This window comes from Trachemys scripta, chromosome 4, assembly GCF_013100865.1.
Source record: "Trachemys scripta elegans isolate TJP31775 chromosome 4, CAS_Tse_1.0, whole genome shotgun sequence".
NCBI lineage: Eukaryota > Metazoa > Chordata > Testudines > Emydidae > Trachemys > Trachemys scripta.
Genome location: NC_048301.1, coordinates 37,301,367 through 37,329,200, shown reverse-complemented (window position 1 = coordinate 37,329,200; position 27,834 = coordinate 37,301,367). Strand labels below are relative to the sequence as shown.

Sequence of the window (27,834 nt, the reverse complement as noted above, 5' to 3'; positions counted from 1 at the left end):
TGAGATTGCTATGTGACCCTGCCAATCTTTGGGGTGAATTGTAATCACCCCTGCCCATTCCTGCAGGAAACCTCGCACAGTACGCCCACACACATTTAGGATAATATACCCCTAATTGCCAGAGCATATGAAATGAGTTACAGCTAACTGCAGCTTGTGCTACTGCTGAAACCTCACTGATTTCCCCGCCACTCCGGATCCACCTCTCCCATGTCATTTATCCATCCTGGGAGACCAGCTATTTGCCAGAATTGCAGGGTCAGGTTCTTTGTGGCACAGATATCTATCTCCAAAGGGAACTCACTGTATTGTATGGTAGGACTAACCTTCCTGAAGTAGCACTTGAGGAGAATTTACTTTTGCATTGTCCTTGCCTCCTGTTCATCGTGCAGCTATGTGCTGCCAAGAGCTAAACCTCAGAGACCAGACCACCCTGCTGATGTTGCTCCTTAAGTTTTTCACACCCTGGTATTTAACCAAAGGGCGTGATCCTGGGAGGTGCTTGGTGTTCTTTACTCCCAGAGACTTCACGGGAGCTAGGAGGGAACTCAGCACCTTACAGGATGGGACCCAAACACAGACGTTCTCCTTTCAATACAGCAGTTAGATCCAGTCACTGAAGGTATAATACCAAGAATTTCTATCCTCAGTTAGGCTGGAGCCTGAAACCCTTCTGTTGGGCTGAAAATCCCCAACTGAACTCCTACTTCTCACAGAAGCTTGTGGCTTTCTGCAGTGCATTACAGAGCAAATGGAGCCAAGGTAAACATGCCAGAGCCTGAGAGCTGTAATAATTACAAACACAAATAGAGGGCTTTGCCTAGCCTAGCTCACCTCAGTGGCATGAGATGAATTACAGAGCATCTCCCCACAGCTGTTCTCTTGAGGTATTGCCCACATAAAGGAGAGGTCAGCAGCTCAGTCCCATGACTGGGGATGGAATGCTGTTCACTTTCCCCTCAGTTGCTGTGACTTTATTGAAAAGTCAGTGGACAGGCATGGAGAGAGAGAAGCTAGAATGGGGTGGGAAGAAGTGGTTCTTTATCTTTTGAATCCATCAACAACTAGCTTTACTAGGAAAAGAAAAAAAAGAGCAAATAAGTGAGCCCAAAATTCCCAAAAGCCCCGTGGTTCAGGCCCTTACTTGAGTTATCAGAGATCCATGTTCAAGTCCTTGATCTGCCTGAGTCTGAAAAACAACTAGCTTTATGTCCAAAATGTAAATGTTTATAACCCAAAGGAGTTTACAAAACATAATCCTGTAACAAATCCACAGCCACTTAGGATGTCATGGTTGTCACTATGCTGCAGAGCTTGGGCATTAGGAACTTGATGGTGGCAATGGGTATAGAACTCAACCTCTGCCACATGAGCAGAAATAGACTCTTCCATAGCTCTGTGCAATATAGGGCTAATGACTCAAAGTTGAACAGTTCTGATTTCACTGTGAAGGGGGCACTGGCACAGGCAGGCCCACAAACACACACAGCAATACATTACAGTGTAACCAGAAATATTATTTTCCTCCCTCTGTTTAAACAAAAACACTTTTTATTTAAACATTCCCATGTAGTACTGGAAATCTGATCCAGTAGGCTTGTGCTATCATCTGGGAACCGGAAAACAAACCAGACATAAGCATAAATAAATTATAGTATTGCCAACCCCAACAGGGCAAAAATCATGAGTCAGACCCCCAAAATCATTATATATTGTGGAGAAGCTGGACGCTCTGTACCATTGAGTAGCCAGTGAGAGCCCCTGCACCGGGGACCAGAGTCACCTCAGTCAGTACATCTGGGAGTGTTGGCAATGCTAATTGTCCTCCCTGCTTGTCCCACCTCCCAGCAATTAATTAAGCATCCCCCAGAGCTCCCAAATCAGTTCTGCCCCCACCCCCACCTCCCTCTACTCCTCTGGCAGCTCCCGGGATTCTTCACTTCCACCTTCTGTCCTGTGACTGGGAAGCCAGCTGCAGCAGGGTCCTCTTTCCCTTCCCAGGCCTAACGGGGAGGGACATTTAGGGGCTTCATCCCCTCCCCCTTCCCAGGCCTGGTGTTGCAGGGATGGAGAGGAGAGTGGGGAGGAGCAGGAAGCAGACTGACCCATTGTGCACAGTAGGGAAGGAGGAAGCACAGCTATTCTGAATTGCTGGGGGCTCTCTCTGATCCGTCCTCCCTTCCCATAAGAATGATGTCTACTGCTCCCTCTCCCCTACCCCAAAACTCCTCTCTTCTCCTGAAGGGAGAGGGAGAGACTCCTACCTGCCTCCTGAAGCAGCCCTAATTGTGTGTTCTTCCTCAGGAGGTGGGCATGGGGAAGACAACCAGGGGTTCCTCCCACCCACCTCAGGCAGGGCTGAAATTCATGGGAGACTGTCACCAGCCCTGGATGAAATCACATTAGTCACAAAGAAATGGTGAGAGTTGGCAACACTGTCAGTAAAAATCTTTGTTTTAATCATTCAATAACTCAGGGAAGAGCTTTATAACAAAGGAGCTGCACGTTAGTGGCCTCTAAGCCTCGAACAGTTCAGGCAACTGGAAAGGGGCGAGTCGTCATTTGCCAAGGTCTCAGGATGTTTTGCATCCAAGTGAATGCAATTTTAAAAAACAAATTGTGGCAAAGTTAGCTTATGATATGCTACATATTAAACAAAAGTTATGGGTTTGATGCTGAAATTACTGGGTCCTGTTCTTTGGCCTGTGTTATGCAGGGGGTCAGATTAAATCATAATAATAAGATCATAGTCATCGCTTCTGGCCTTATAATCTGCTGAATAGTTTTAAATAAAATTGACTTTTGTTTCACCTTTTTTTTGTTTTATTATCTCTTTCATATTCTACCTTGGAGACTTTCCAAACCCTTCTTCCCCCTGAATAGTTCCTCGTATACCCAACCCCCAAAGATTTCCCTTTCCTTCTTACCCTTCCATGGGAAAGTAAAGAGGACTGTATCCCTGAAGCCCTCTCCACTGCAAATGTCTAAAACAGGGATTGGCAACTTTTGGCAAGTGGCCTGCCAGGGTAAGCCCCTAGCAGGCCAGGCCAGTTTGTTTAGCTGCCACGTCCGCAGGTTTGGCCAATCGCAGCTCCCACTGGCCACAGTTCGCCATTCCAGGCCAATAGGAGCTGCAAGAAGCCGCAGCCAGCACATCTCTCGGCCTGCACCGCTTCCCACAGCCCCCATTGGTCTGGGGCGCCGAACCGCAGCCAGTGGAAGCCACCGTGATCGGACGAACCTGTGGACGTGGCAGGTAAACAAACCAGCCTGGCCTGCCAGGGTGCTTACCCTCGCGGGCTGTGTGCCGAAGGTTGCCCATCCCTGTTCTAGCCGTTGGATCTTGTTATACCTTTTTCTACTAGATTGAAGAGTCCATTATTAAACATTTGTTCCCCATGTAGAAACTTAGAGACTGTGATCAAGTCACCCTTTAACTTTCTCATTGTTAAGCTAAATAGATTGAGTTCTTTGAGTCTATCACTATAAGGCATGTTTTCTAATCCTTTAGGCATTCTTGTAACCTCTCTCTGAACCCTCTCCAATTTATCAACATTTTTCTTGAATTGTTGATCCCAGAACTTGATACAATATTTCAGCAGCAGTTGCACCACTGCCAGATACAGAGGTAAAATAACCTTTCTACTCTTATTTGAGATTCCCCTGTTCATGCTTTCCAGGACTGCATTAGCCCTTTTGATCACAGTATTGCACTGGGAGCTCATGCTCAGCTGATTTTCTATCACAACCCTTAAATCAGGGGTTCTCAGACTTTTGTACCGGTGACTCCTTTCACACAGCAAGCCTCTGAATGCGACCCCCCTTGTACATTAAAAAACACTTTTTTATATATTTAACACCGTTATAAATGCTGGATACAAAGCGCGATTTGGGATGGAGGTTGACAGCTCATGACTCCCCATGTAATAACCTTGCGACCCCCTGTGGGGTCCTGACCCCCAATTTGAGAACCCCTGCCTTAAATCTTTTTCAGAGTCACTACTTCCCAGGATAGAGTCCCCTCATCCAGTAAGTATGGCCTTTGTTCCTAGATGTATATGCTTACATTTAACCATATTAAACTGCATATTGGTTGCTTGAACCTAGCTTAGAAGTGAGTCAGATCTCTCTGTATCAATGACTTGTCCTCTTCATTATTTACAGCTTCCCCAATTTTTGTTTCATCTGCAACCTTTATCATTGATAATTTTATGTTTCTTCCAGGTCATTAATAAAAATGTTAAATAGCATAGGGCCAAGAACTGAACCCTGCAGAGTCCCACTAGAACACGCTCATTCGATGACGATTCCCCATTTACAATTACGTTTTGACACCTTTCAGTTAGCCAGCTTTTAATCCATTGAATGTGTGCCATATTAATTTTATTTTGTTCTAGGTTTTTTATCAAAATGTCAAACAATAGCAAGTCAATGCCTTATCAAAGTCTATTACATCAACACCATTACCTTTAGCAGCCAAACTAGTAATCTCATAAAAAAATAGATTTATCCAAGGTGTCACAGGAAATCTAGCAACAGTTTAACCTCAACCTCTCACTCTCTTCCTCTCTCTTCTCACATGCAGATATGGAATATTTTGATAATGAAGACAAGCAGCTACTTCATAAAGAGTAAATATCTTCATTGTATTGGTAACACAGATGTCTTGTGTTACTTCTTCTGAGAAGTACAGAACTAATAACAAGAACTCCCAAGTTCTCCCCTTTGCTTATTGAGACAATGAAATAAAACAGTGGCAAGATTTGGGGCAGCCAGTCATTTTACCAGCAACAGTTACATCTTCACAAATATTACTTAAAGTTAGGGTGACCAGACAGCAAGTGTGAAAAATCGGGACAGTGGGTGGGGGGTAATAGGAGCCTATATAAGAAAAAGACCCAAAAAACGGGACTGTCCCTATAAAATCAGGACATCTGGTCACCCTACTTAAAGTTTAAAACCATGTTGTATCTCATTATACTTTGCCAACCCGCTATTCCTTTGCAGGACAATTTGCCGAAGGTTTGTCCAGCTGCTGTAGGCTGAAACCAGGCCCTTATTGACAAAGACCAACACAAAATAAATGGCTTCCCTCTGCCAGAGTTCAAACAAACAAATGGAATAAGGCTTCCAGCAGCTAGAGTCTTCAAGATTAAGCACACCTTCTACACTCAGAACCTTTCAGTGCTCTCTTATCCAGAGCCAGGTTGCTTCCTTTCCATTTAACTCCTGTAATACCATCCCCAGCCCCATTTACAGAAAAGAAAGAAAGAAAAAAAGAAAGAAAGAATAAATCAGCTTGTGCAAGCTTGATAGCTTGTGAAAAAGCTCTTGAATCCCATCCAGTTAACTAGAGATAGGCCTGAGCCAAGCACACCTGAACTTTGAGGACATTTGGATATGCATCTGAATTTAATGGCTCACTCCCATCTCTATAGTGGGCCAAACCAAAATTATAGATCCACATGGTGGTGAAGTTTGTTCTGGTTCTGGAGCCAAACTCTATCCTTCAGTTCTGAACAGATCCAAATCAGGTGAGTTTGGTTGAGACTGTGAAGAGACAGAAACACGTAAGAAGTGCTGTTTGTCTTACCAGCTGAGTCTGCTGCAGAAGCCCCACCACTGGTCAGATCTTCAGTATTTATCGACTGCAAATCTGTGTAGGAGGGGGCAATGCTTTGGCTGCTGGTGTCCTCTGAGTTGGTCGTCCAGCTGCTCTCTGAGGCAAGGGGCTGTCTCTCAGAATAATCTGAGGAGGGAGAAGTCCAGCAGGGTGCTCTTGATGGAAGGGCTGGATGTGTGAAACAAACAGAAATTTGGTGAGCTGGATGACACAGAGTTGCAGGAGGGCAGATTTGAGGGGGGAGGGGAGCATGAGTGGCACTGAAGATCTTTGGGATAGAGGAGCATGACAGCCCAGTGATTCATTAGCATAGGAGGGGAAGGCTTTGTAACAGCACGTTATAACTCATTAACCCTTTTAACCTCTGGAGAGCCACGTTCAATTCCTGGTTTAGGTCACAGTTGTCAGCCTGGACTCCATTTGTTCACATGACATGGCTTGGTATAATTCAGCCTGACTGACTGGCTCTGCCTAGGAGACAAGCAGGAGTAGAATATCAAGAAGTCAAGAGTGAGGTGCACTGGCAGAAGAAGGTGCCCAGGACTGGAATAGCAGGGAATGCTGCAGATCAGGATTGTGTTACCCTTGTGAGGAAGCTTGTAGTAGGCCTGGCTCTATAAGTCCCTGGCTTTCCTTTCCCTCATTGTTTTTAAAATTAAAAGAGACTTGTCAGTTTTAAAAAGGTAAAACTTCCCAAAGTGTGACACTAATATGGGGAGTTGAACCTGTGATTAACCATAAACCTCAGGCTCAAGAATTCTGGCATTATTATTGGCCACTATCATGACTATTTAACTAACAGAAAAAAATGGGTCTACACTGATATAGTTTTAAACTATGATTATGCTTTGGCCACAGCCTAGCTTTCTTTCCTCAGGGTCTATTGTTTCATGTGCCCAAAAATGAGACCTAGAGGGCCAAATGCTGGTCTCACTCCATCAGACACTAAGATACATGAGCTGAACAATTCTTTAGCTTCAGTATAGTTCCTTGCCTTTAGCTGAAATGCTGCTTCGTAATTTCTTACTGGAGGCCTGCATCACAGCAAATATCCCTATATGGAATCATAGAATCATGGAAATGTAGGGCTGGAAGGGTCTCTTGCCAATTTGTCCACATCTTTCCTGAAGTGTTGTGCTCTGAACTGGACACAGCACTCCAGCTGAGGCCTCACCAGTGCAGAATAGAGCATGACAATTACCTTCCGTGTCTTGCATAAAACACTTTTGTTAGTATACCCCAGAACGACATTAGCCTTATTCTTAACTGCATCACACTGTTGATTCATATTCAATTTGTGATCTACTATAACCCCAAGATCCTTTTCAGCAGTACTACTACCTAGCCAGTTATTCCCGATTTTGTAGTTGTGCATTTGACTTCTCCTTCCTAAGTGAAGTACTTCGCACTTCATTGAATTTCATTTTGTTGAATTCAGACCAATTCTCCAATTTGTCACAGTCATTTTGAATTCTAATCTGTCCTCCAGAGTGCTTGCAACCCTTTCCAGCTCAGTGTCATCTGCAAATTTTATAAGCATACTCCCCACTCCATTATCCAAGTCATTAATGAAAATATTGAATAGTATCAGAACCAAGACTGACCCCTGCAAACCCCATTAGATATGCCATCTCAGTTTGACAATGAACCATGACATCTGCTACAATAAGAACAGCACCTGGTTAACACCATGACTGGCACTTTATTAACATGTAGATAGAGTTACATGAGAAGCAGGAAAATGGTGACTATTTGCCCCCTTTCTCTAGCAAGGAAGACCGCAACTATTGCAAAGGTATGCTAAATCAGAGTACTGATCCTTCATAAACATAGCTCCCATTTCCTCAGATGTCAGAGTTACATAGTTATTTTTATAATACCTATTGCGATTCAATTAGCTAATGTGTGTCATTAGTGCCTTCTGAGGGATGGAATCAGAATTGCTCAACTGTGTGTCACAGATCTTATACTGCTGAGGGCTAGAGGAGATTCTCCTGTAGATCAAGCAATTGGGCGCTGTGATTTTGGTGCAGGAGGATCCAAACCAAGTTCTATTCCTGCTGTTGCTGGTAAGTTCTGAGTGTCCATGTCATATAACAGTGCAGTTCCTACACGGCCAATTTTATATAATTAACCAGTCTCCTTCAGTGCTGCCCACTCAAAAGCACCAGCCAGATTAGGCTAGTGCACCATGAAAATTACACAGATTATAAAAATAAAATTAAACTGACCTGATGATACAACCCAGAAATAGCCCATATTCCTGATCTGGTTCAGATGCAGCCCCAGATAGTAGAGGTATCACAATCTCAGCTGATTGCACTAGATTTTTGCTCATTTGGGGTCAACTTGTATCAGCTTGCCAGATTTCAGTGCCAAATACTAGCCCCAACCTAAACCTGATCTAGAGATGACTGCATCCTCATTAACTCATCTTTAGTGAAAATGCATTGTACATGTTTTGTTTTGTCCACAGTACTGTTAGAGCAGTTAGAGCAATAGGACACAGACAGTTTTAATCTAAATCTGATTTGTGGGGTTATGGAGAACCTCCAAATTCATACAAGCCTAGAGCTGCACCTGAAAGAGATAACGAGAATGCTGAGAGAAACTTGACTCAAGGTATAGAGATTCATTAGCAATGTACATAACTATGAATGCTAATGCTTATTTTTGGATCGCCTGGGTATCCACACAGAACAAACTTCTCTAAATCCTGACCTGCATACTTTGGGCTTGGCATAAAATGTGCTCTAAATTCCCTGGGGCATGATTCTTTTATTTGGTTGTTCCAAAGACATCATCAAGAATATGGAGGGGATGCCCTCAGAATATTGCATACTTCTCCAGGGAGAGAGATTGACACAGAAGATGGGTCTTTACTTACAACAGAACTGAATACTTTGGCCTAGGACAGTCCATCTTTCATCAGCTCAGAAAGTTTTCTTTACTGCATTATATTCTCATTTCTCAATTAGGATCACCTATTGCTTCTGATTTTAATCTTAATCTTGGCCCAGCTGCTGCTTTTCAAGTTATTACATCTATATTTATTACACAGAGAAGATAAAAGGCTGACAGTAGCATGTTGGCTATAACTCCAACTGCTAATCAACATGAAATTTAGGATACCCTAATTCCTACATTTAGGAATTTGTTGTGTAATCTCTGAACCATAGGTTATGCCCTCATCCCATAGTGTACATTCAGCTCTCATTAGATTCCATTCATTTGCTGGAATGTTGGAAGATATGGCAAAGGAGGATCTATCTGTATATTTCTAGTTTCCAGAAGATTAGTCATAATGGGTACGCTGGGACTAAATCTCCTGAAGAGAATACATCCTGAGGCATATATAGATAAACTATCCAAACTGTGCCACAACCTCATCATTTTAAGGGTGCATCCATATCTATATCTACACCATTGCCCTCTAGTGGACAGACTCCCAAACTACTTGTGTGTATGCAAGTCTGGGCTACTAGACTGGTACCCAACTGGATCAAGATCAGTGGTCCTGGAGCAGAGTGTCAGGAGGTCTATTCCCCATTGCACATGACTGGCTGACAAGCATAGTGTAAATTACATCGCAACAAAATCATTGCAGATGTGCGATTGCTAAATCTGCTTGGCTAATGGGTAGAGATGAAACCTTTTAAAATGGGAAGCTGCTCAGAAAAGAAAGGTGAGAAGCGTATGGTGATAAACTCTGAGTCCCCTTAGCAATTGAGTTAGACATGGCATGAAATGTCTAGGAGGCCAGACTTGAAACTTTATCTAGAATTATTTTGACACACACAACAATATCAGTCAGTCATAGCAGACAGGCTTTTAAGAGTGGTCTCCATAGGTTGCCCGGACAACTGACATGAAAGGAGCTTTTCTAAGTGTAGTTTGTACATTGATCTTAGAAGATGACTTATCATTTTATTAAAATACCTTAGAGATAAATCAACAGTAAAAAAAAGGGACTTAGATATTAAATACATTAATTTTGATTAATGCAGAAAGATGCATCATTAAATAATTCAAGTGTGGCCCACTTGTTACATTCAGGACTTGTCTAAACAGGGAAATTGACTAGAATAGTTATTGAGGAATAAGCTATTCCACAACAGCTATTTCAGAATCCTTCCTATGTGAACAAAATGATTTTATTGCAAAATAATTACTTCTCTTAGGAAGCACACTCATTATTCCAGAATAAAGCAACTTTTATTCCAGAATAGCGTCCTCAGGGGTGTAGAGATGCATAGCTCCCGAATCGCCAGTCCACAGGCGCAGCAAACTGCTCCCATGGCTACGAGGCAAGAGTGACCTTGTTCTAGCGCCTATGTTTGAGAAACTTATTTGGCTGATTTGATTGTACCCTCGCAGCTAGTGTTCACGCGCTCAAGAGATGAGTTCGTTATCTTATGTGCATGTATACTGCCTGGCTCTTCTATGCGCAAGAATGTAACCACTAAGAAGAGTTGTAAACAAAGTAAAAAGAAAAATAAAAACCCCAAGAAAAGTTTTCCTAAGAAACTTTTTGCAAGAGGCTTGTAAAGCTCTCTAGCTACCACAGACCTGGCGTTCTGTTTCCTTTCCTGCGTTGTCACCACACAGGGGGAGTTATTCCAAAATAGCCATTGCAAAATAGCTTATTCCTCTATAGTTATTCTTGTCAATTTCCCCATGTAGATGAGCCCTTCGTCTGGTCCCTCACCCTTACAACTTAGAACCCAATGAGGCATACGTTATTTTAGCTAATGATTCACACTAGACTACATGGGTTAAACATCAGTTCAAACAACTATTATGTATTGATCTGAAAATACAAAACATGTTTAGCTTTTCACTTCAGAGACTTCAACTTGTTTCGACTTCTCTACGGACAGTCCTGCTGCTCTCCCGCTTCTCATAATCACTGACATAGGGCTCCAAAATGAGCCAGTCTTTCCTTGAAATCAGACTTTTAATGTCATGAGGTGTAATGCTGAGATCTGTCAGCTGTGCGAATTCTCAGCAATTTGCTTGTGTTGCAAGGCAATTGACAGAATTGTCCCAATAATGCACTTCATCCTGTATCACGCCTAGGGTACTGACAGTCCATTATTTCAGCACTCAGAGACTTAGGTTTTTTTTCCTGGTATGTATATTCTATCTTGGTTTCCCAAGGCACCTTTCTTAGTAAATTGAGTTGTTTTTTTACAAGCAGTTGAAGAGGCTTAAGGATTCATTCAGTTCTAATTTCTATGCTACACTGAATTCAAGAGTGAAGCTCATGGCAATGATATATCTAACTGGGAACCTGCTAGCTAAGGCCTGTTAAATGACAAATGTAATTGTTCTGATTATTTACACATCACATTTCTGTGACAAGAGGATTTGGATGGTTCTATTGTTGTGCCTTGCCACTTCCTCAGTACCAATATAATGGGCTATGCTAGCCTCATACTAATGATGAGGGAAAAAATCAAATTCTCTCTGTTTCCACCAAAAGGAGGAAATAGGAAAAGGAAAAAAACAGAATGTTCCACTTGTTAAAGATTTCTGTGTCATTGCGTAAAAAAAAAAAAAAAAAAAAGATTGACTATTTTGTAACAGTGCCACAGCACCGAAAAAAACACAGTCAGAGTGCTGAGCCTGCATAACACTGCTCCCCACAGCTGCTTACACAGGAAAGATTTCAAACAGTCTTCTCATGCCAGTCTTCTACTTATATTCTACATTTAAGTCAGGGAAGTTTCTGATACTCTCCCAAGTTGTAACCAGCCACTCACTATTGTTCCTGTCTGGGCCACTAATTACAGGAAACTCTAATAATGCCATCACCATAGAATTTACTGAAGGCACCATATACTCAGCTAAGAGTTGCAGCAAACTCTACCTGATTAGGATCTTGCCTTTCCATTCTGCCTGTAATTGCCATTCCAACTAAGGTATCACTGGATGGTAGTCACCCTGGAAAGTCACGGGCCAGTCTACCACTCTTTTATTGGGGCTGAATCTATATAAAAAGACGTGACTTGCACATGAGCCCCCAGTGGCATGACTGGAGTTAAAAGATAGCCCACCAGGTTAGAGAGCCATCTCCCGAGAAATGTCCTGCCCTCTCCCCCATCCCAAGAGCTGCACTTCAGAGACAGGGGCGGCTCCAGGCACCAGTGCAGCAAGCGCGTGCCGGGGGCGGCAAGCCGCGGGGGGCGGCGTGCCGGTTGCCATGAGGGCGACAGTCAGGCAGCCTTCGGTGGCACGCCTGCGGGAGGTCCGCCAGTCCTGCGGATTCGGCGGTAATTCGGCGGCGGGTACGCCAACCGGCAGATCACCCGCAGAAACGCCGCCGAATCCGCGTGACCAGCGGATCTCCCACAGGCGCGCCGCCGAAGGCTGTCTGACTGCCGTGCTTGGGGCGGCAAAAAACATAAAGCCGCCCCTGTTCAGAGACTGCCTCCTGCAGTGTCCCTGCTGCCTATGGTAAAACACGGAGAGGGGGACTGGGTGTAGCCCATGTTTAAAGGTTCTAAAGAGCAGAACCACTGCTTTGAAGTGGATGATGAATAGAAGCAGAAGGGCAATGTGCTCTCTTTGGTTAGCTCCCCTTTGGAGGTGGGCTGTGGACTGATGGACCAACTGCAGTTTCTGAATGGCCATCATAGTCAAAGCAAGTTGGGGTACATTGCAACAGTTCAGCATGGAGGTGACAAAAGCACAGCTCACTTAGGCTAGGTCCATACGCTGAAGGAAAAGATGCAATCTCCTGTCCAACCAAGATTAAAAGCAGGCTCCAGGATCAGCAATTAGCTGAGCAGGGATCCGAGGCTGTGCACACGTGCCCTGCTGAAGGACAGATGCCCTGAAGAGGAGAAAGGTTGAGATCTTGCCAATTGCTCAAAATGTGTTTAATATACTTAGTTGCCCATCTGCATTCTCTGCCATTTTGTCAATGCAGCACCGGACTGCATGGAGAAGATGGGAAACACCAGGGCCCAGCAACATTTCAAAGCCCTTTTCTCTTTACCAGAGCACTCATTGCAGCCCAACAAATGGAAGCATCTGGAGAGATGGCGAGAACTACGAGTAGCAGATTCTCTTTTCCCTTCTAACTACCTTTTCTTGTGAAAAGCCAAATAGCTTGTGTGCCTCTAACAGGTTGTGCTGGCCCTGTAAAGCAGGCCACAGGCCCAGCCCAGCCAGTTCCCAGCTTCAGCTCAGAACAGCAGAGCTTCACCTCTCAGAATTCCCAGCCTTGATGGGAGCTGTAGGCTTGCCTGCAGTGTACACTAGGAAGAGGGACAGTGCTGTAAAAGACCTTCAAGGAGAGACCAGGAGCTTTACTGCTTCTCCTAGCTCAGAGCACCTGGAGTAGAGAGTCCAGAAAGGAAGTCTAGGGGTGAGCAAAAAGATGGACAGAGCTGGGGAAACGTAAAAAGCAGCCCTGGGGAAAGCAAAGCAGGGACAGTGTCAGGTTGGAGTAGAAAGCCTCAGGGCTGAAGCTCTTGTTAGAGACAGGGATAGCAGGACCAACACCAACTGAATCATCCCAGCCAAAGCTTTGTCAAGCCGGCCTTAAAAACCTCTAAGGAGGGAGATTTCTCCACCTCCCCAGGTAACCCATTCCAGTACTTCACCACCCTCCTAATGAAATAGTGTTTCCTAATATCCAACCTAGACCTCCCCCACTGCAACTTGAGACCATTGTTTCTTGTTCTGTCATCTGCCACCACTGAGAACAGCCTAGCTCCATCCTCTTTGGAACCTCCCTTCAGGTAGTTGAAGGCTGCTATCAAATCCCTCCTCACTCTTCTCTTCTGCAGACTAAATAAGCCCAGTTCCCTCAGTCTCTCCTTGCAAGTCATGTGCTCCAGCCCCCTAATCATTTTCGTTGCCCTCCGCTGGACTCTCTCCAATTTGTCCACATCCCTTCTGTAGTGCGGGGGGCGGGGGGGGGGGGGCGACGAAAACCAAAACTGGACGAAATACTCCAGGTGTGGCCTCACCAGTGCGGAATAGAAGGGAATAATCACTTCCCTCGATCTGCTGGCAATGCTCCTACTAATACAACCTAACATGCCGTTGGTCTTCTTGGCAACGAGGGCACACTGCTGACTCATATCCAGCTTCTTGTCCACTGTAATGACCACGTCCTTTTCTGCAGAACTGATGCTTAGCCAGTCGGTCCCCAGCCTGTAGCAGTGCATGGGATTCTTCTGTCCTAAGTGCAGGACTCTGCACTTGTCCTTGTTGAACCTCATCAGATTTCTTTTGGCCCAATCCTCCAATTTGTCTAGGTCACTCTGGACCCTATCCCTATCCTCCAGCATAACTACCTCTTCCCCCAGCTTAGTGTCTTCTGCGAACTTGCTGAGGGTGCACTCTATTCCATCATCCAGATCATTGATAAAGATGTTGAACAAAACTGGCCCCAGGACCGATCCCTGGGGAACTCCACTTGATACTGGTTGCCAACTAGGCATCGAGCCGATGATCACTACCCGTTGAGCCTGACAATCTAGTTTGAAACAGGACTATGTTAACATGAACTAGGTACCTTCTAGTTTGCACCAGCAGGGTCTACATAGGCAGTTAGAGTGTAGCACATTAGAGTGCTCTACATTTCACACCCCTCAAATGGACTATACCATGCCATGTAGCCAAGCCCTACATTACTGAGTAAGTCTCTTCCTTCCTCTTCTGATTATTTAAAGAGAAACAGACAGGAGGTGCCGCTACCAAAAATACATACTTGGAAAGTGGGGCAGGGAGAAATAGGCCACATGGGCTAGAACAGCCACACAACTTTATACCTTGTATAGCTCCTCCCCCTTTCAGGGGATTGTGTCATTTGATGTGAAGATTTTATATATTCAGAAGGCTAGAAGTCAGTGGAGCTATGATGAATTACACCAGCTAAGGATCTAGCTTAGAGTGTTTAGATGCAGACTTTAAAAGAAATCAATGAGAACTTATGACAAAAACGAAACACCTATTATCTCAGAGTCGTGCTTTGTTTCTGCTACTTTGGTGCTTCCTCAGACATTAAGTGCAGCACTAGGAAGGTAGAGTGAGCACTGATGGAACCTAACTTGTCTTAGAGTTCTGCCAAGAACTGGCATATCATTTACTTCTATTTTCCACGCTGCTGGACTGCAAACACGACTGAAACCTTCTCCATACCCTGAGCTTCTAGATTAGAATTGACATAGGATCATATCTCCATTGCTGAGGAGACCAGTTCAAAAAGCATGCCATAACCGTCATGCCCAGCAGTTCCCTCTCCCCCAGGAAAGCCTATGCCAACACAGTCAAGTCTTTCTCTGCCTTTCATACTATACCGATTCAACGCTTGGCACACGAGCACTTGATGTGGAGAGAATGGTGGAGTTGTGCAGAAACACCGCATGCCGTGGTACGTATTACAGAACCATGGACGCAGGCTATGCTGTGTGGCAGAGATATCCTTCGCAGATCTCTCTTTATGCACACAGCAACAGGAGCAGCCAGATTCCCATACGGACCCCAGCTCCACTCGGCCAGATCTGGGCAGGGATCTAGAAGCAGGTGCAACAGGGAAGTCACCTCTAAAACAAGGGACTAAAATCACATTAAAGCTCAGTTGCCCAAAAGCAGGCACCTTTGCCGATCAGTCCTGCCTGCAAATTAGGGAGAGGGAGAGGGGGAAAGGAGCGGAGTGTGCTCACATCCAGGGAATGGCAGAAAGCAGAAGATGTGTCTCTCCCCACCGTGGGGAGGGGGAAGACAGAATACGGTGTTTGCGGGAATGGCATCTCAGTGCCGCACAAAGCTGTTTATTACTCCTCTGCTGGCTTCCAGAGTAACTTTGGAGATTTCCCCTTGCAGAAGAGGTGGGGAGAAGGCACCTTACAGAGGGGAAGCAGTAGAGTCAGGTGGGGATATGGTTGGGTGGAGGGCACATGGGTGACACGGTGCTGCAAGCTTGAACCACATAGGTCACTGAGTGATGGGACAGTTTGAAATGACAGCATGTTTGCTGCTCATGCCCCAGTGTCATGTGGTGTGAAGTACAAGTTGATTTATGCTGACAGAGCTCTATGGTGGAAACTTGTCCTAATTCTCCAGAGGGCTTATCTCCCTCACTGTCACAGCCCTGACTTGGGGCATGGCACAGGGTTATCCACCCCTTCTTGAAAGATAGGAAAGCTCCATCCACTATTCACCAAGCTCTCTGTACCACATATGCTCCATTTATGTGTTCTCTGCTGCCTCCCCCCACTCCAGGGGACTGAACTCTCCAGCCTAATTGGCTCAGCAGAGCAGTTTGAGGTAGGTGATGGGAGGAAATGTCACACCCTAAGTCTTGGATCTTGGAGCAGTGTCGGGATGGACAAGCCCTTGATCTTTCTGAACCAGAATAGAACAAGTGGCCATTTATGGCCCCTTCTCATCAGATTCCAGACAGCTAACTAGTTCATAACAGAGTGTAGTGACCTACATGAGCTGGAAATTCCTAGGAAAGGAACAATTGGCAGAAGCAATTCCGCAATTGGGATGATGCATCAGGGAAGACAACAAAAGCAGCAGCCCCATCATGAAGAAAAGGGTGGACTTCTAGGTCACCAGTATGAATGTAGCCCAAAATTTAAAAGCTGATTGGTGGGCCTACTGTACATGAGTTGGTACAGTCTGATTCATTTTCCAGTGGACAGGCATCCTTATCACTAAAACCACCACTGTCATTGTCCTCCGCCTTTCCTTCCCTGGCCTCCTCATCCCAACCACCTTGTTGGAAGTCTCAACGGAGAAGCCAAGGATTAGATGGCTCATGGAAACTTAATTTACCCTTTCACCCTTCACTCATTTCCCCTTTCATCTTCTATGCTGCTGTTGATAATCCCACAGGCTAACCTTAGCTCAGACTTGACCTATCATGTCTTAAATGACCTGTTTCTCTCCCAAAGGTGTTATCAAACAGACAATGTAGTTGATACAGAGGGGAGGGGCACAGATGAGTTATAGGCCCTGTTTGAAACTGTGCTAGTATCCATTGTGTTTAATCCAGGGGTGAGCAAACTATATGGAGGGCCAGGTAGGGAAGGATGTGCCTCCCCAAACAGCCTGGTCCCCGCCCACATCCGACCCTTCCCACTTCTCACCCCATGACTGCCCCCCTCAGAATCCCAACCCATCCAACCCCCTGCTCCTTGTCCCCTAACTGCCCCCTCCTGGGACCCCCCCGCCCCTAACTGTCCCCCGGGACCCCACCCCCTATCCAACCCTCCCTGCTCCCTGTCCCCTGACTCCTATCCATACACCCGCCCCCGACAGGCCCCCCACGACTCCCACGTCTATCCAACCAACCTCCCCCCCCATTCCCCGTCCCCTGACCGCCCCCCAGAACCTCTGCCCCATCCAACCACCCCTGCTCCCCGTCCCACAGGACTCCCTGCCCCTTATCCAACCCCCTGGCCCCCTTACCATGCCGATCAGAGCAGCATGTCTGGCCGCCATGCCGCCCGGAGGAGGGGCAGCAGAGGAGGGCCCGTGGGCTAGCCTCCCCAGCCGGGAGCTCAAAGGTTGGGCAGGATGGATGTGGCCCACAGGCAGTAATTTGCCCACCTCTGGTTTAATCTCAAATATGACTTGCACAGTTTCAGCTAAAGAGAACTGAGAGAAGTGCCCGCCTGCTGTATTATTGTAACAGACCTTTGCATGAAGCTCCCCTACCTGTTTGTATGTGAGCTGGTAAAGTGCTGGTCCATGGCATATCTTCAAATTGAACCCAGTTACTGATAGATGAAGATAGATCAGGTTTGGGACACACATGGTTCCCAAGCAGAGATACAGATGCAGAGTCCACCCCAGGCTTGTCCACGTCATTACTCAGCTCAGTGTGTGAGAGGTCCTGAAACTCTCCATCTACATTATGGTTGTCTTCTGAGGAGGTGTCGGAGGAGGAAAAACACTTTTCCAGAGGCTCTTCTGTGCCACCTAAAGTTGAGACAAAACATACAGAAATGTCAGTGCTAAATTCTGCATTGGAGTATGAAATCTTACAGGGGATGGGATGGGTGGCTGGGAAGGGAGAAGATGTTGGCCGGTTGTGGTTGCCCTTAGATTCCCTGCTCGGGTCAACCACGATTTAACAACAAGTTAGCTAACACATTTTTTAAACACTTCTGTGATGAGGGGAGTGGCCTCCTACTGAGCCAGAGGGGGAGGAGCCAACTGCTAAACCTGGGTGAGCGGACCCAGAGCGGGCTTGCCCCACCTACCAGAAGTCAAGGGACGGGACAGGAAGTATAAAGGCTGAACCCTGTAGTTCAGCTGGGAGAAAGCAGCTGGAGGAGACAGATGCCTCCTGCCTGCTCCCAGAGTTAGAGCCCGAGGAGAACCCTTACTGTGCTGAAGACTGGCCAGAGCTGCTGCCGCTGCCAACTTGGACCCTGAGGAGTGGTGGGAGCTGCCACTGGATACCTACTCAGAGGAGATGGAGGACACCCCTGGATGTAGGTACACCCCAAGGGGAAGGTAGGAAGTGGCCCAGAGACAGCCGACTCCAGTCCGGTTGTATGGCTACTTAAACGTGGTCGGCATGCTGCAGCTGAATTTCCCACTGACCCAGTGGTGGGATGCCTCGCCACTGTTAGGGCCCTGGGCTGGGGTCAGGTGGTCCCATGTCCCTCTCCCCCCCGCCACCTCACCCCTGGGGTGGTAGCCTCCCCACTTAGGACAAGAGACCTGCATTTGTCTGCCTGACCCAAGATGTCAGGCAATGGACTGCCTATTTCTGCGCCCTACCTCCAAGGCTAGAAAAGCACCCCTGTCTGAGCCCTAGACTGTATGGTGATCACCCCTGCCTGAGGCCCTAAACTGCTATTGCCCCTTCCTAAGAGCCAGACCTTGCAGACAGCTCGTTTGCTATGTTCCACCTAAGGGCTAGAGCCTTAGACTATTCACTCTGCTGCTAATTCCCTGATGGTGGGCAGATCCTCATGACGTAGTGAGGTGGAGTGGCCTCCCACTGAGCCAGAGTGGGAGGAGCCACCACTACAACTACTTATTTTCCTGCGCTAGACAGGGCTGGCGCGTGCATGAATGAGGGGACACAGCATATACAGGTTTTACAGCATAGTGACCATTTGTTGGTCACCCACTAACAGAGGCCTTGAAAGAAACAAAGCTCCTGCCATCATCAGCTTCTATCTCACTCCAGCTGACGTCCAGACTCATCTGAAAAGCTGATTGTCTCCTCTGAAATAACCCTTTATAAATAACAGCATAAGCATAGAGAAATCAAAAAAGTTCGCTGTATTAGCTATAGGAACTCAAGCACTTGGGGACCCATTTTTGCAGGAAAGGAATTATATGTAACTTGTACTGACTGGTTGCTAATGATGAGAGGCAACTTTAGTTTCTGCTCTTGGACCTGAGGGTTCATGCTAGGAGGAGAATCACCAGGAGTGGGATAGAGAAATTTAGTGCAGCTGCCATTAGTTTATTATTTCTTACAAAGCCCTGTAGCAGTCTCTGCTGAGCTTGTCACTAACTATAGGTGGACAGCCTTCATCCCCTTTTAATCTCACACCAGGCCTAGTTTTGCCCTTAGTTAGAATAGGTGAAACATCCCATGTGGTCAGTGGGAACTGTGTAACTGAGGCAGAACTAGGCCCAATGAAAGGGCATTTATAAAACATTTCTCATGAGACATAACATTTGATATTTTTACCTAGAACTCTCCATCATGCAGGGGAAGTAGGAAGTAACTCAGCCTCCGCTGTTCCCACTTGGAAGGCAGGTTCTCATGAGACCAAATCTGTGTCAGTAGATGGGCCAGTTTAATTTTAAAAAGTCTTTCTTAAAGGGCTCTAAAGGAATCTGAGGGAACTTACCCTGCGAAGTAACCGGCACGAGCAGCTCATCATTGAAGGAGACCCACTCTGACTGGTGGGAAGCAATGACATTTGCCAATGACGTCATGCTCGGGACAGGCTGCTCATCTTCACCCAGTGCTTGAGGGAAAGGCCCAGAATGGTCAATGCCAATCAATGGGGAGCAGCACCTCCTTGGCACTTCCTGGCTTTTTCCTTTCACATTAGAAATTCTGTTAAGAATCAAGAAAGGGTGTAATTAGGTCTCTCAAAGTTAAAAACAAACAAACAAACAAAAAACACCCTAAACAAATTAACTGAAAAAATAAGCCCCAGCATTTTAATAATAAAGGCAACTAACACATTTCACAAACTACATACACAGTTCCACCAAAATGCAGTCACCTCTGGGGGTCAGAACACTACCTTTTCTGTATGCGGAGGAGGAATAAGTTTGGCCAAAGGCATTGTGACAAACCCCTACTCTTAAAAAAAGCAGCATGGGGTCTCTAAAGAGCGCTGTGTGTGATTTTATTTTTTAAAAAGTTTTCATCTTAAAACAGCCCCATGCAGCAAGTGGAATGGAGCCTTCAACTTGGATAGCATTTTCTTCCATAGGGCTTAAAGTGTCACATCACACCTGTGTATTATCTCTGTTTTCCAGAGGTGTGTGAATTCATTCCCTACCTGTCTTAGGTTTTTATGAAGCCCCTGTTTCTGTGGCATTCAAGCCCTGTGGAAATACGAATAAGCATGAATTTAGCTTGGCTTCTCAACTATTGAATATTGTTTCCTAGCTGACTGGTAAAGCTGCAGTGGAGCATGAGGCTTGGGACCTGGAATGTGTCTACATAAGCCTTGTAAATCACCCTGATGCTGGATGCCATGGAAATGCTTGATAATAATGAGGAAGTCCCTTTGTTTATAAAACGTAGGCCAACCTATCAGGAAACAGAGTCAACACCATGTGACCTAGATGATTAGTAATGACACAAATAGTGAATATTCACAGCAACAAGTTCGTGCCCAAACATTGGTTAAAACTTGTTTGCACAAAACAATTCATTTGACCACACTGATAACAAGAAGAAAATATGTAAAAGTCACCCATTTGTAGATAATTTTAAAAGGGGAGGGGAAAATGGTCAAAGTTCTCAGATAAACGATTCACAACAAATAACCTGACTGGCTCTAGTTGCATCCAATACATTTGAAACATTGCTTTTTCCATTTTCCACAAAAGTCATGATGATTTAGGGGCACGTCACCCAATGTCTCAACTCTCATCTTGTGTGTGTTCAAAGTCTTTATGTCACCTACACATATACTCATGCTTATCCAACAAGAACAACTCCATCAGAGCTCTGCGAAATTTGGATAACTCTTGCTGAAAGTCAAATAAAATAGACTATATTTTTTTGCCTGCTCAAGATAATATAATTTACCCTCACTGTGCCATGCAAAATAGTGCAGGTGATGGGGGTGGGGGGAAAATGGAAGGAATAATATGTCCTAGAAATTCTTCAAAATACCATGGGCCCAAGCCACAGATCTAAACATTTCCCAAAAGTTCTGGCCCCATCTCCAACATATTGCACTGAAACAAAGTCATTGTACCTCCTGTATATGTTTTTCAGTTCTGCTATAATATTTGCAATGTATCCATACCTTAAATATCCTACAGCTCTAGTACCACAGAAAGCGGTCATATAGCATTCCTCATGTTTGAGAAGAGACAGAACTCAGTAATAATGAATTTTAAATGGATTTTTTAAACTCTGTCTATCTTAGGTATTTATATGGCCTCCATCACCATAGTATCTGAGCACCTCACAATCTTTAATGCAATTGTCCTCACAATTCCTGATAGGTAGGGTACTATGCCCATTTTACAGATGGGGAACTTAGGCACAGAGAGGCGAGGTGACTTGCCCAAGGTCACACACAAAGTCTGTGGAAGAGGAGGGTCCACATGCACCAGGCTTGTAAGGCCACTCACTCAAATTTGGCCTAGCTGGCCCACCCATCATCATGACAGAGAAGTGGCTGGGCCAAATCTGACCGGTGCTGAGCCCCCATGCCTGGAGGAGGGAGCTGAGCCCAGCAAGCCCTGGAGGACAGGAGCTGCCAAGATGGTCTGCAGGGTGCACTTATTTAGTGCTTATTACCCACAATATAGACACATTAATGTAAGAAATATCTAGTAAGACAGATGTTTTTTTGCCTTAAAGCTACTCACTGGGTCACGACAGATCATCAAGGTTTACAAATGGGTCCTGAGCCCAACGAAGTTGAGAACCAGTGTGCTAGATCTAACTTTTGTTCTGTGTTTGTATAGTGTCTAGTACAGTAGGTTTCTACATGCTACAATAATACAAATAAACAACAATAATATGCTAATTCCATTTTTATCCAGTTCAGTTCTACAAGGGCAGCAAATAAGGCCTGCATGGAAGAGCTGAAAACTCAGAAGATCAACCTCTCAGTCGCAGAATGGTCGGCCCAGTCCCTGGTCATGGTGGGAATTGACGGGCCCAAGCTTATTGCCTAACTGCTGTAGACTGAAAACAGGCCCCTATAACAAAAGTCCAACACAAAATACAAGGCTTCCCACAAAAGGAGTAAGGCTCCCTACAGCCAGAGTCTTCGTTTGTAACTATAGCTTCTATATCCAGAGCCTTTCAGTGCTCTCTTATGTAAGCAAGGCTGCTCCCCTCTCAGCTGAACACCCACACCCTCTCTTTCCTTATGCAGCTCCCTCTCTCCTGACATGGAAACAGCTGCAGCTGAACCCAGATCTATTCTCCCCTTCCCACCCCACCAGTGGCAGGGTCTCTGCATTCCCGTAGTGAGGGCAGACACCTCTTGCCCCCTCTTCCCACCAACCCCACAATGGACTCTCTTATGAGAAAACCGCAGAGAGCGCTAAACAAAGGGAGTAAACTGGCGGTGAGTGTGTGGTGAAATCAGATGTTTAGGGTCACAGGGGCTCTGGTTTCCCTCGGAGAGAGGGAGGGAGAGGATGACTTTGATATTTTGCTTTCCTCATCTGACCTGTTAAGCTGTTCACTTTTGGCTTGTTTAAATATCTGTAATTGGAGTCTTTCTAAATAACAGAACACTGACCTCTCCCTATTCTCACTGAGAAAGTCCTCAAGGAACCCTGAAATGACAGGAAATGAACAAACAAAACAATTTATCTGGCTCTTAACACACTTGGAGCCCACAAGAACACATTTTTCAAGCATCCACAGAAGACCTCTGGAAGGAGGCAGGAAGATCAGTTTACCATGGATTTTCTCAGCAGTCCCCCCCTGCTGTCCACACTCCCCCCCCCCCCCCCCCCCAAGGAGAACTGAAGAAGATTGCAGTTTTAAAATGCTATGCTGGAGGCTTGACTTTTTGCTCCTGAGTTTTTCTGAAGTTCCCCATTGCTGCACTGCCACAGAACCCCTCAAATGATTCTCAAATCTGGAACCGGGAGATGACCTGTACTCAAGGTCTGCGGTGGTGGTGGTCACATGAGAAATTCCTAAGAAAGAGAGAGAAAGCAAAGTGGTCCCCTGAATTATTGAGTCAGGGGCTCTGCATTTGGAAAGCTACAGAGCAGCTATTGCATCTTAAAACAGATGGCAAGAAACTAGAAATATCTGGGAGGGAATCTTTACAGTGTACTGAGAGGCCTTGAAATGCACCACTGGCACATGTTCGAGTTATAGGGCTCTGCTGCTATTGGGACTTTCTGCACAGGGCCGGCTCTGGCTTTTTTGCCGCCCTAGGCAAGAAAGCCACCTCCCCCTCCCCCCGCCCCTAGCGTGGCAGGGGAGGGCGCCGAGCCCTGCCGCGAGCCCGCAATCCCCAACTGGCCAGAGCGCCGGGAGCAGGGCGGAGAGCCCGGCTGGGGCTCTCCGCTCTCCCCGGCGGCCAGAGCGCTGGGGGGGAGGGCGGCGAGCCCGCCGTGGCTCTCTGCTCTCTCCGACTGGGCGGAGCGCCGCGGGGAGGGCGGCGAGCCCATTCGCGGCCCCGCTCTCGGGCCGGAGGGCCCCGCCGCGCCGCCCCAAGCACATGCTTGGTGGGCTGGTGCCTGGAGCAGGCCCTGTTTCTGCACAGTTCCTAGTTTGTTTGGTAAATGATGCAGAGACTGCTGCTTTGTTATTCTAACTAATGCCATTGATTTCTCTGGGAAAAATAAGATTTAACTATTTGAAAATCAGATCGAATTGACTGTAACATCTGAGGGCTTTCTGGTTTGGAGGTGATCTGGGGAAGTGTCTGTCTGTGGTGGGGAGAAAAAGATGCAAAGACAGAATTTTGGACTCTTCCAGAAATTTAAAGGCTGCTCCAGACAATACAGCCTGCTGAACGAAACACTTGCTCCCTTTGATCAACGCCCATAGCTTTGAATTATGGGGTATGGGAGGGTGATTATATTTGTGCTGATTACTTGAAAAAGACAACACAGCATTACCTTTACCACCATTCTTCCACATGGAGAAGCCACCTGTAAAAAGAACTGCCATGTGTAGAGGAGCCCCTAAGTAGTATGGTTCCAATGGAGCCATGCATTGCACTAGCAGGGAGGTGCTGTGGGTCCCAGGACAGAGCCTGTGCATGTATGCTGGGAATCCATTTGGTTTGGGGGCAGAATCATCACCCATTTCTCAGGAGGGCAAACACTCCTACCCCTGAAATGATGGAGACATTGTTCAAGGGAATCTTTGCACTTTCCTCCCCCACTCCAGAGCTCTTCTACAGATATTTCTCTGAAAAGGGATTCTGTGTGTCTAGGAGTGGTAGAGGCTATTAGAGTTGGTAGGGCAACTCCCACCTTTTCATGTTCTCTGTATGTGTATAAATGTCTCCTTACTATATGTTCCATTCTATGCATCCGATGAAGTGGGCTGTAGCCCACGAAAGCTTATGCTCAAATAAATTTGTTAGTCTCTAAGGTGCCACAAGTACTCCTGTTCTTTTTGCGGATACAGACTAACACGGCTGCTACTCTGAAACCAGTAATATTTAGAAAATTCAGGAGGCAAGAGCCTGTCTCTGTATGCCTCTAGCTGCGACTGCATCTGAAAAAAAACCTGTGTTCAGTTGTGGGTGCCTAATTACTAAAGAGAACCACATTAGATAGTGTTCAGAGAGCTGGAGAGATTAACAGAGGAAGAAAGATTGTAGCCCCCGTCCTGTATATTTTATGCTCCCAAAACTCAATGAGCAAGGACTTCAGCCTGGGCCTTAAAAAAGCAACACTACATGGAAGGAGTAGGGGAGAATAAACAGTCCACAAACATTTGAAGCTCCAAGGATGTAGACAAATTATTTTGGGTGATTCAAAGGGGTATAACTAGGTGTAATGGGATAAAACTAAGGGAAAATATAGGATGAATATCAGGACAAATAATTCCTGACAGTGAGATGTGTTCTGCTCCCAGGCTCCCCAGGGAAGTGGCAGAAACATGCTTGAGACATTTTAAGTGTGATTCTGCTCTGAAACCATTTCTGTAAGAATGACTCATGGGGGGGATGTCCCTGTTTATTGCGTCTCAGTGCTCATTCCAAGTGTAATGTAGTCTCCTGTTACATAACTGCATTACAAGTGAAAAAGATAATTTTCCAAACTGCCAGCCCTGCAGACTCAGCCTGGAATGGGATAATTGAGCTAGGTTCTATCTTTCTCATAATAATCACACTCTGTAGGCCAAATGCTGCCCTCACTTTTCAGAGTAAAACCGTGCTTTAGAACTAGACTGGAGCACTAGAAGAAATACAGTAGGGAACAATTTTGTATTGATGGGATAAGGGGAGAATGGACTAAATTATTTAACAGCCCATTTCTGTGAACAATCACTTCACCATGCCAGAGATAGGAAAAAATAAATAAAATAACAGCTTGTGGTATATATTAAGGTTAGGCTGCAGACCACACCTATGTAAGGTCCTGAATTCTACAGGCCTAGATTAATTTTGAATCCCTTGTATAGAGAAACTAGGGAAATTGCTGTTCTACTGAAAATTCTGTGTTTCACAAAAAGTTAATAGTAGGCAACCAGCAGTCTGAATACACTGAGACTATGAGGTGTGGTTAGTAACCTCCACTTCAGAAAAGATAGGAGGCATATTCATCTCTGCCACTTCCTTGTTCTCTCAAGGCCACCATGAGCCACAATTCTACATCCGTTTTGAGACCCAAGGCTTCCAGATATCATTGTTACAAGCTGCACATATGTTCCCTGCCCTGCACCCACTTTGAATTGAGAGAGTCTAACTTGTCCTGCTAGGATGGTGAATTAATTGCAGAGCTGGGAGTCAGTTGCTGCATGTCTGGACACAACTGCACCGGTAAACTGTAAACAGCTCTATTATCTGGGAAGGCAGCTGGCTTTACAAAGGGATTGCTTGGAGCCTTTCCTATAAAACGCTAGGAAAACAAAGTTATAAGACATCTAGAGTCAAATTGTTCAAAAGCGGCCTCTAATTGAATACTTGAGTTTGGGCATCTGTTTTTTGGAAATCTCCAAAATAGTTTATTATGTCTCTGCAAACTCTGAAAAATTTATATCCTGTTTCTTAGGGTATGTCAGCACAGCAACCCTCCCCCCACTCACCCTCCACCATCCCATGGCAGCAAGTCTCAGAGTTCAACTGACTTGGGTTCGTGCTACAGGGCTAAAAATAGCAGTGTAGGTGATTGTTCCTCTCAGGCTGGAGCTCTGGCTCTGAAACCCAGAAGGGGGAAGGTCTTAGGTAGGGTGACCAGATGTTCTGATTTTATCATTCCCAATATTTGGGGCTTTGTCTTAAGCAGGCTCCTATTACCCCCTGCCCTCTGTCCCAATTTTTCACACTTGCTATCTGGTCACCCAGTCTTAGGGTATATCTACGCTGCAATTAGACACCCATGGCTGGTCTGTGCCATCTGACACAGGCTCACGGGGCATGGGCTGAGGGGCTCTTTAATTGTGGTATAGACATTCAGGCTCAGGCTGCAGCCCAAACTCTGGGACACCCCCACGTCACAGGGCCTGTGCTCCAGCCCAAGCCTGGATGTCCACACCACAATTAAACAGCCTCTTAGCCTGAGCCCCACAAACCAAAGTCAGGGTTTTTAATTGCAGTGTAAACATACCCTGAGAGCCCAAGCTCCAGCCCAGATGGAAATGTCTACACTGCTATTTTTAGTTCCGTAGCATGAGCCTGAGTCAATTGACCTGGGCTTTAAGACTCACTGTCGCGTGGGGGAAGGGGGAGCATTTTTCAGGTAGGGTAGATGTACCCTAAGTATAGAAAGTCTGTGTGCAATGAAGGTGAGCTTTAGAACCCCAAAGTTATCCTCAGACAAACTTAACCAAATGCGTTCCATTTGCTAAACCCTACAAAACTACTCCTGTATTTCGCTCGCCCTCATGGTGATTACCAAGGTCTCTCTCCTGTTTAACATGCTAACTTCTCTCCCGTGGTCTATTCAGTGAGGTAAGACGACAATGCATGATGTACCATAGTTACTCACCACAGAATTGTCTGCATGTCAGACACTAGATGGTGGCATCATTAAATAAAGCTGTCAGGAGGAGAATGGAGATCAGAAAGCAAGAAGCATCTTTATGCTTCCAAATTTCTTAGTAACCTGCAGTAATAATGGGAAATGGGAAAAGGAATATGATGGTCTCATAAATGTTTGCCAGAATGTGGCTGTGGTTGTTAAAGAGATGCATCTTTCTAGTCTAAAATTTCCCTGCTTTTATAACTAGAATGCAGTGCTTCTCTGTCAGCCACTAATGTTCTGGCACTGCATTTATATCTCGAAAGAAACTACTGCCTTTTAGTTTTTTAAAGCTAGAATTAAGCATTGCATTTGCAACTGAAATTTCAACTCCATCAGCAAACAGGGAAGACAGCACAATTCCTCCCACGCTTCAAGACTGGATTCAATTACACAAGCCGAATCAGGAGCTGTGAATACTAGTAAAGTTCATGCTATCGTTATGGTGGAGGTCAGGCGCCACTTTAGCTATAGGCAAACAAGGCAGTTGTCTAGCCTGGCAGACTTCTGGGCAATTGCCTAGAGTGGCAGATTTGACCCAACTGGCTCTCCATCCTTACAGAGGCACAGCCAGGCCAAATTTGAGTAAATGGCATTGTGACTTGCCCATGGGATACACCACCACTCATATTTGGCCCAGTTGGCCCTGTGCCATGATGAAGGGACAGGCATGCCAAGTCTCCCACCCTAGGCCTATGAGGAGGGGAAGGCACACTGAAGTTTTGCCTGTGGCACAGATTGTCTGGAGCAGTTCCTTTGCTGGGGGTTGGGTTAAACTTCGTTGAAGCAGTGGGTGTAACAAATCATCCTTCATTCAGGCTAAATGTAAGAAG

General features: G+C 45.8%; 1 protein-coding gene across 2 annotated transcripts in view; it reads right to left on the bottom strand.

The window, feature by feature from the left end:
• STON2 (stonin 2) overlaps positions 1-27,834 on the bottom strand; it is a 115,997-nt gene that overhangs the window by 76,286 nt on the left and 11,877 nt on the right. For both annotated transcript variants that reach the window (XR_004645457.1, XM_034768164.1), the window contains exons 2-4: positions 19,477-19,688; positions 17,312-17,575; positions 5,594-5,791 (exon numbers count right to left, since the gene is read on the bottom strand). Coding sequence is in view for 1 of the 2 variants with exons in the window: in XM_034768164.1 (XP_034624055.1) it covers positions 5,594-5,791; positions 17,312-17,575; positions 19,477-19,564 (550 nt within the window). In the remaining variant the exon portion in view is untranslated. The remainder of the gene's footprint in view (positions 1-5,593; positions 5,792-17,311; positions 17,576-19,476; positions 19,689-27,834) is intronic.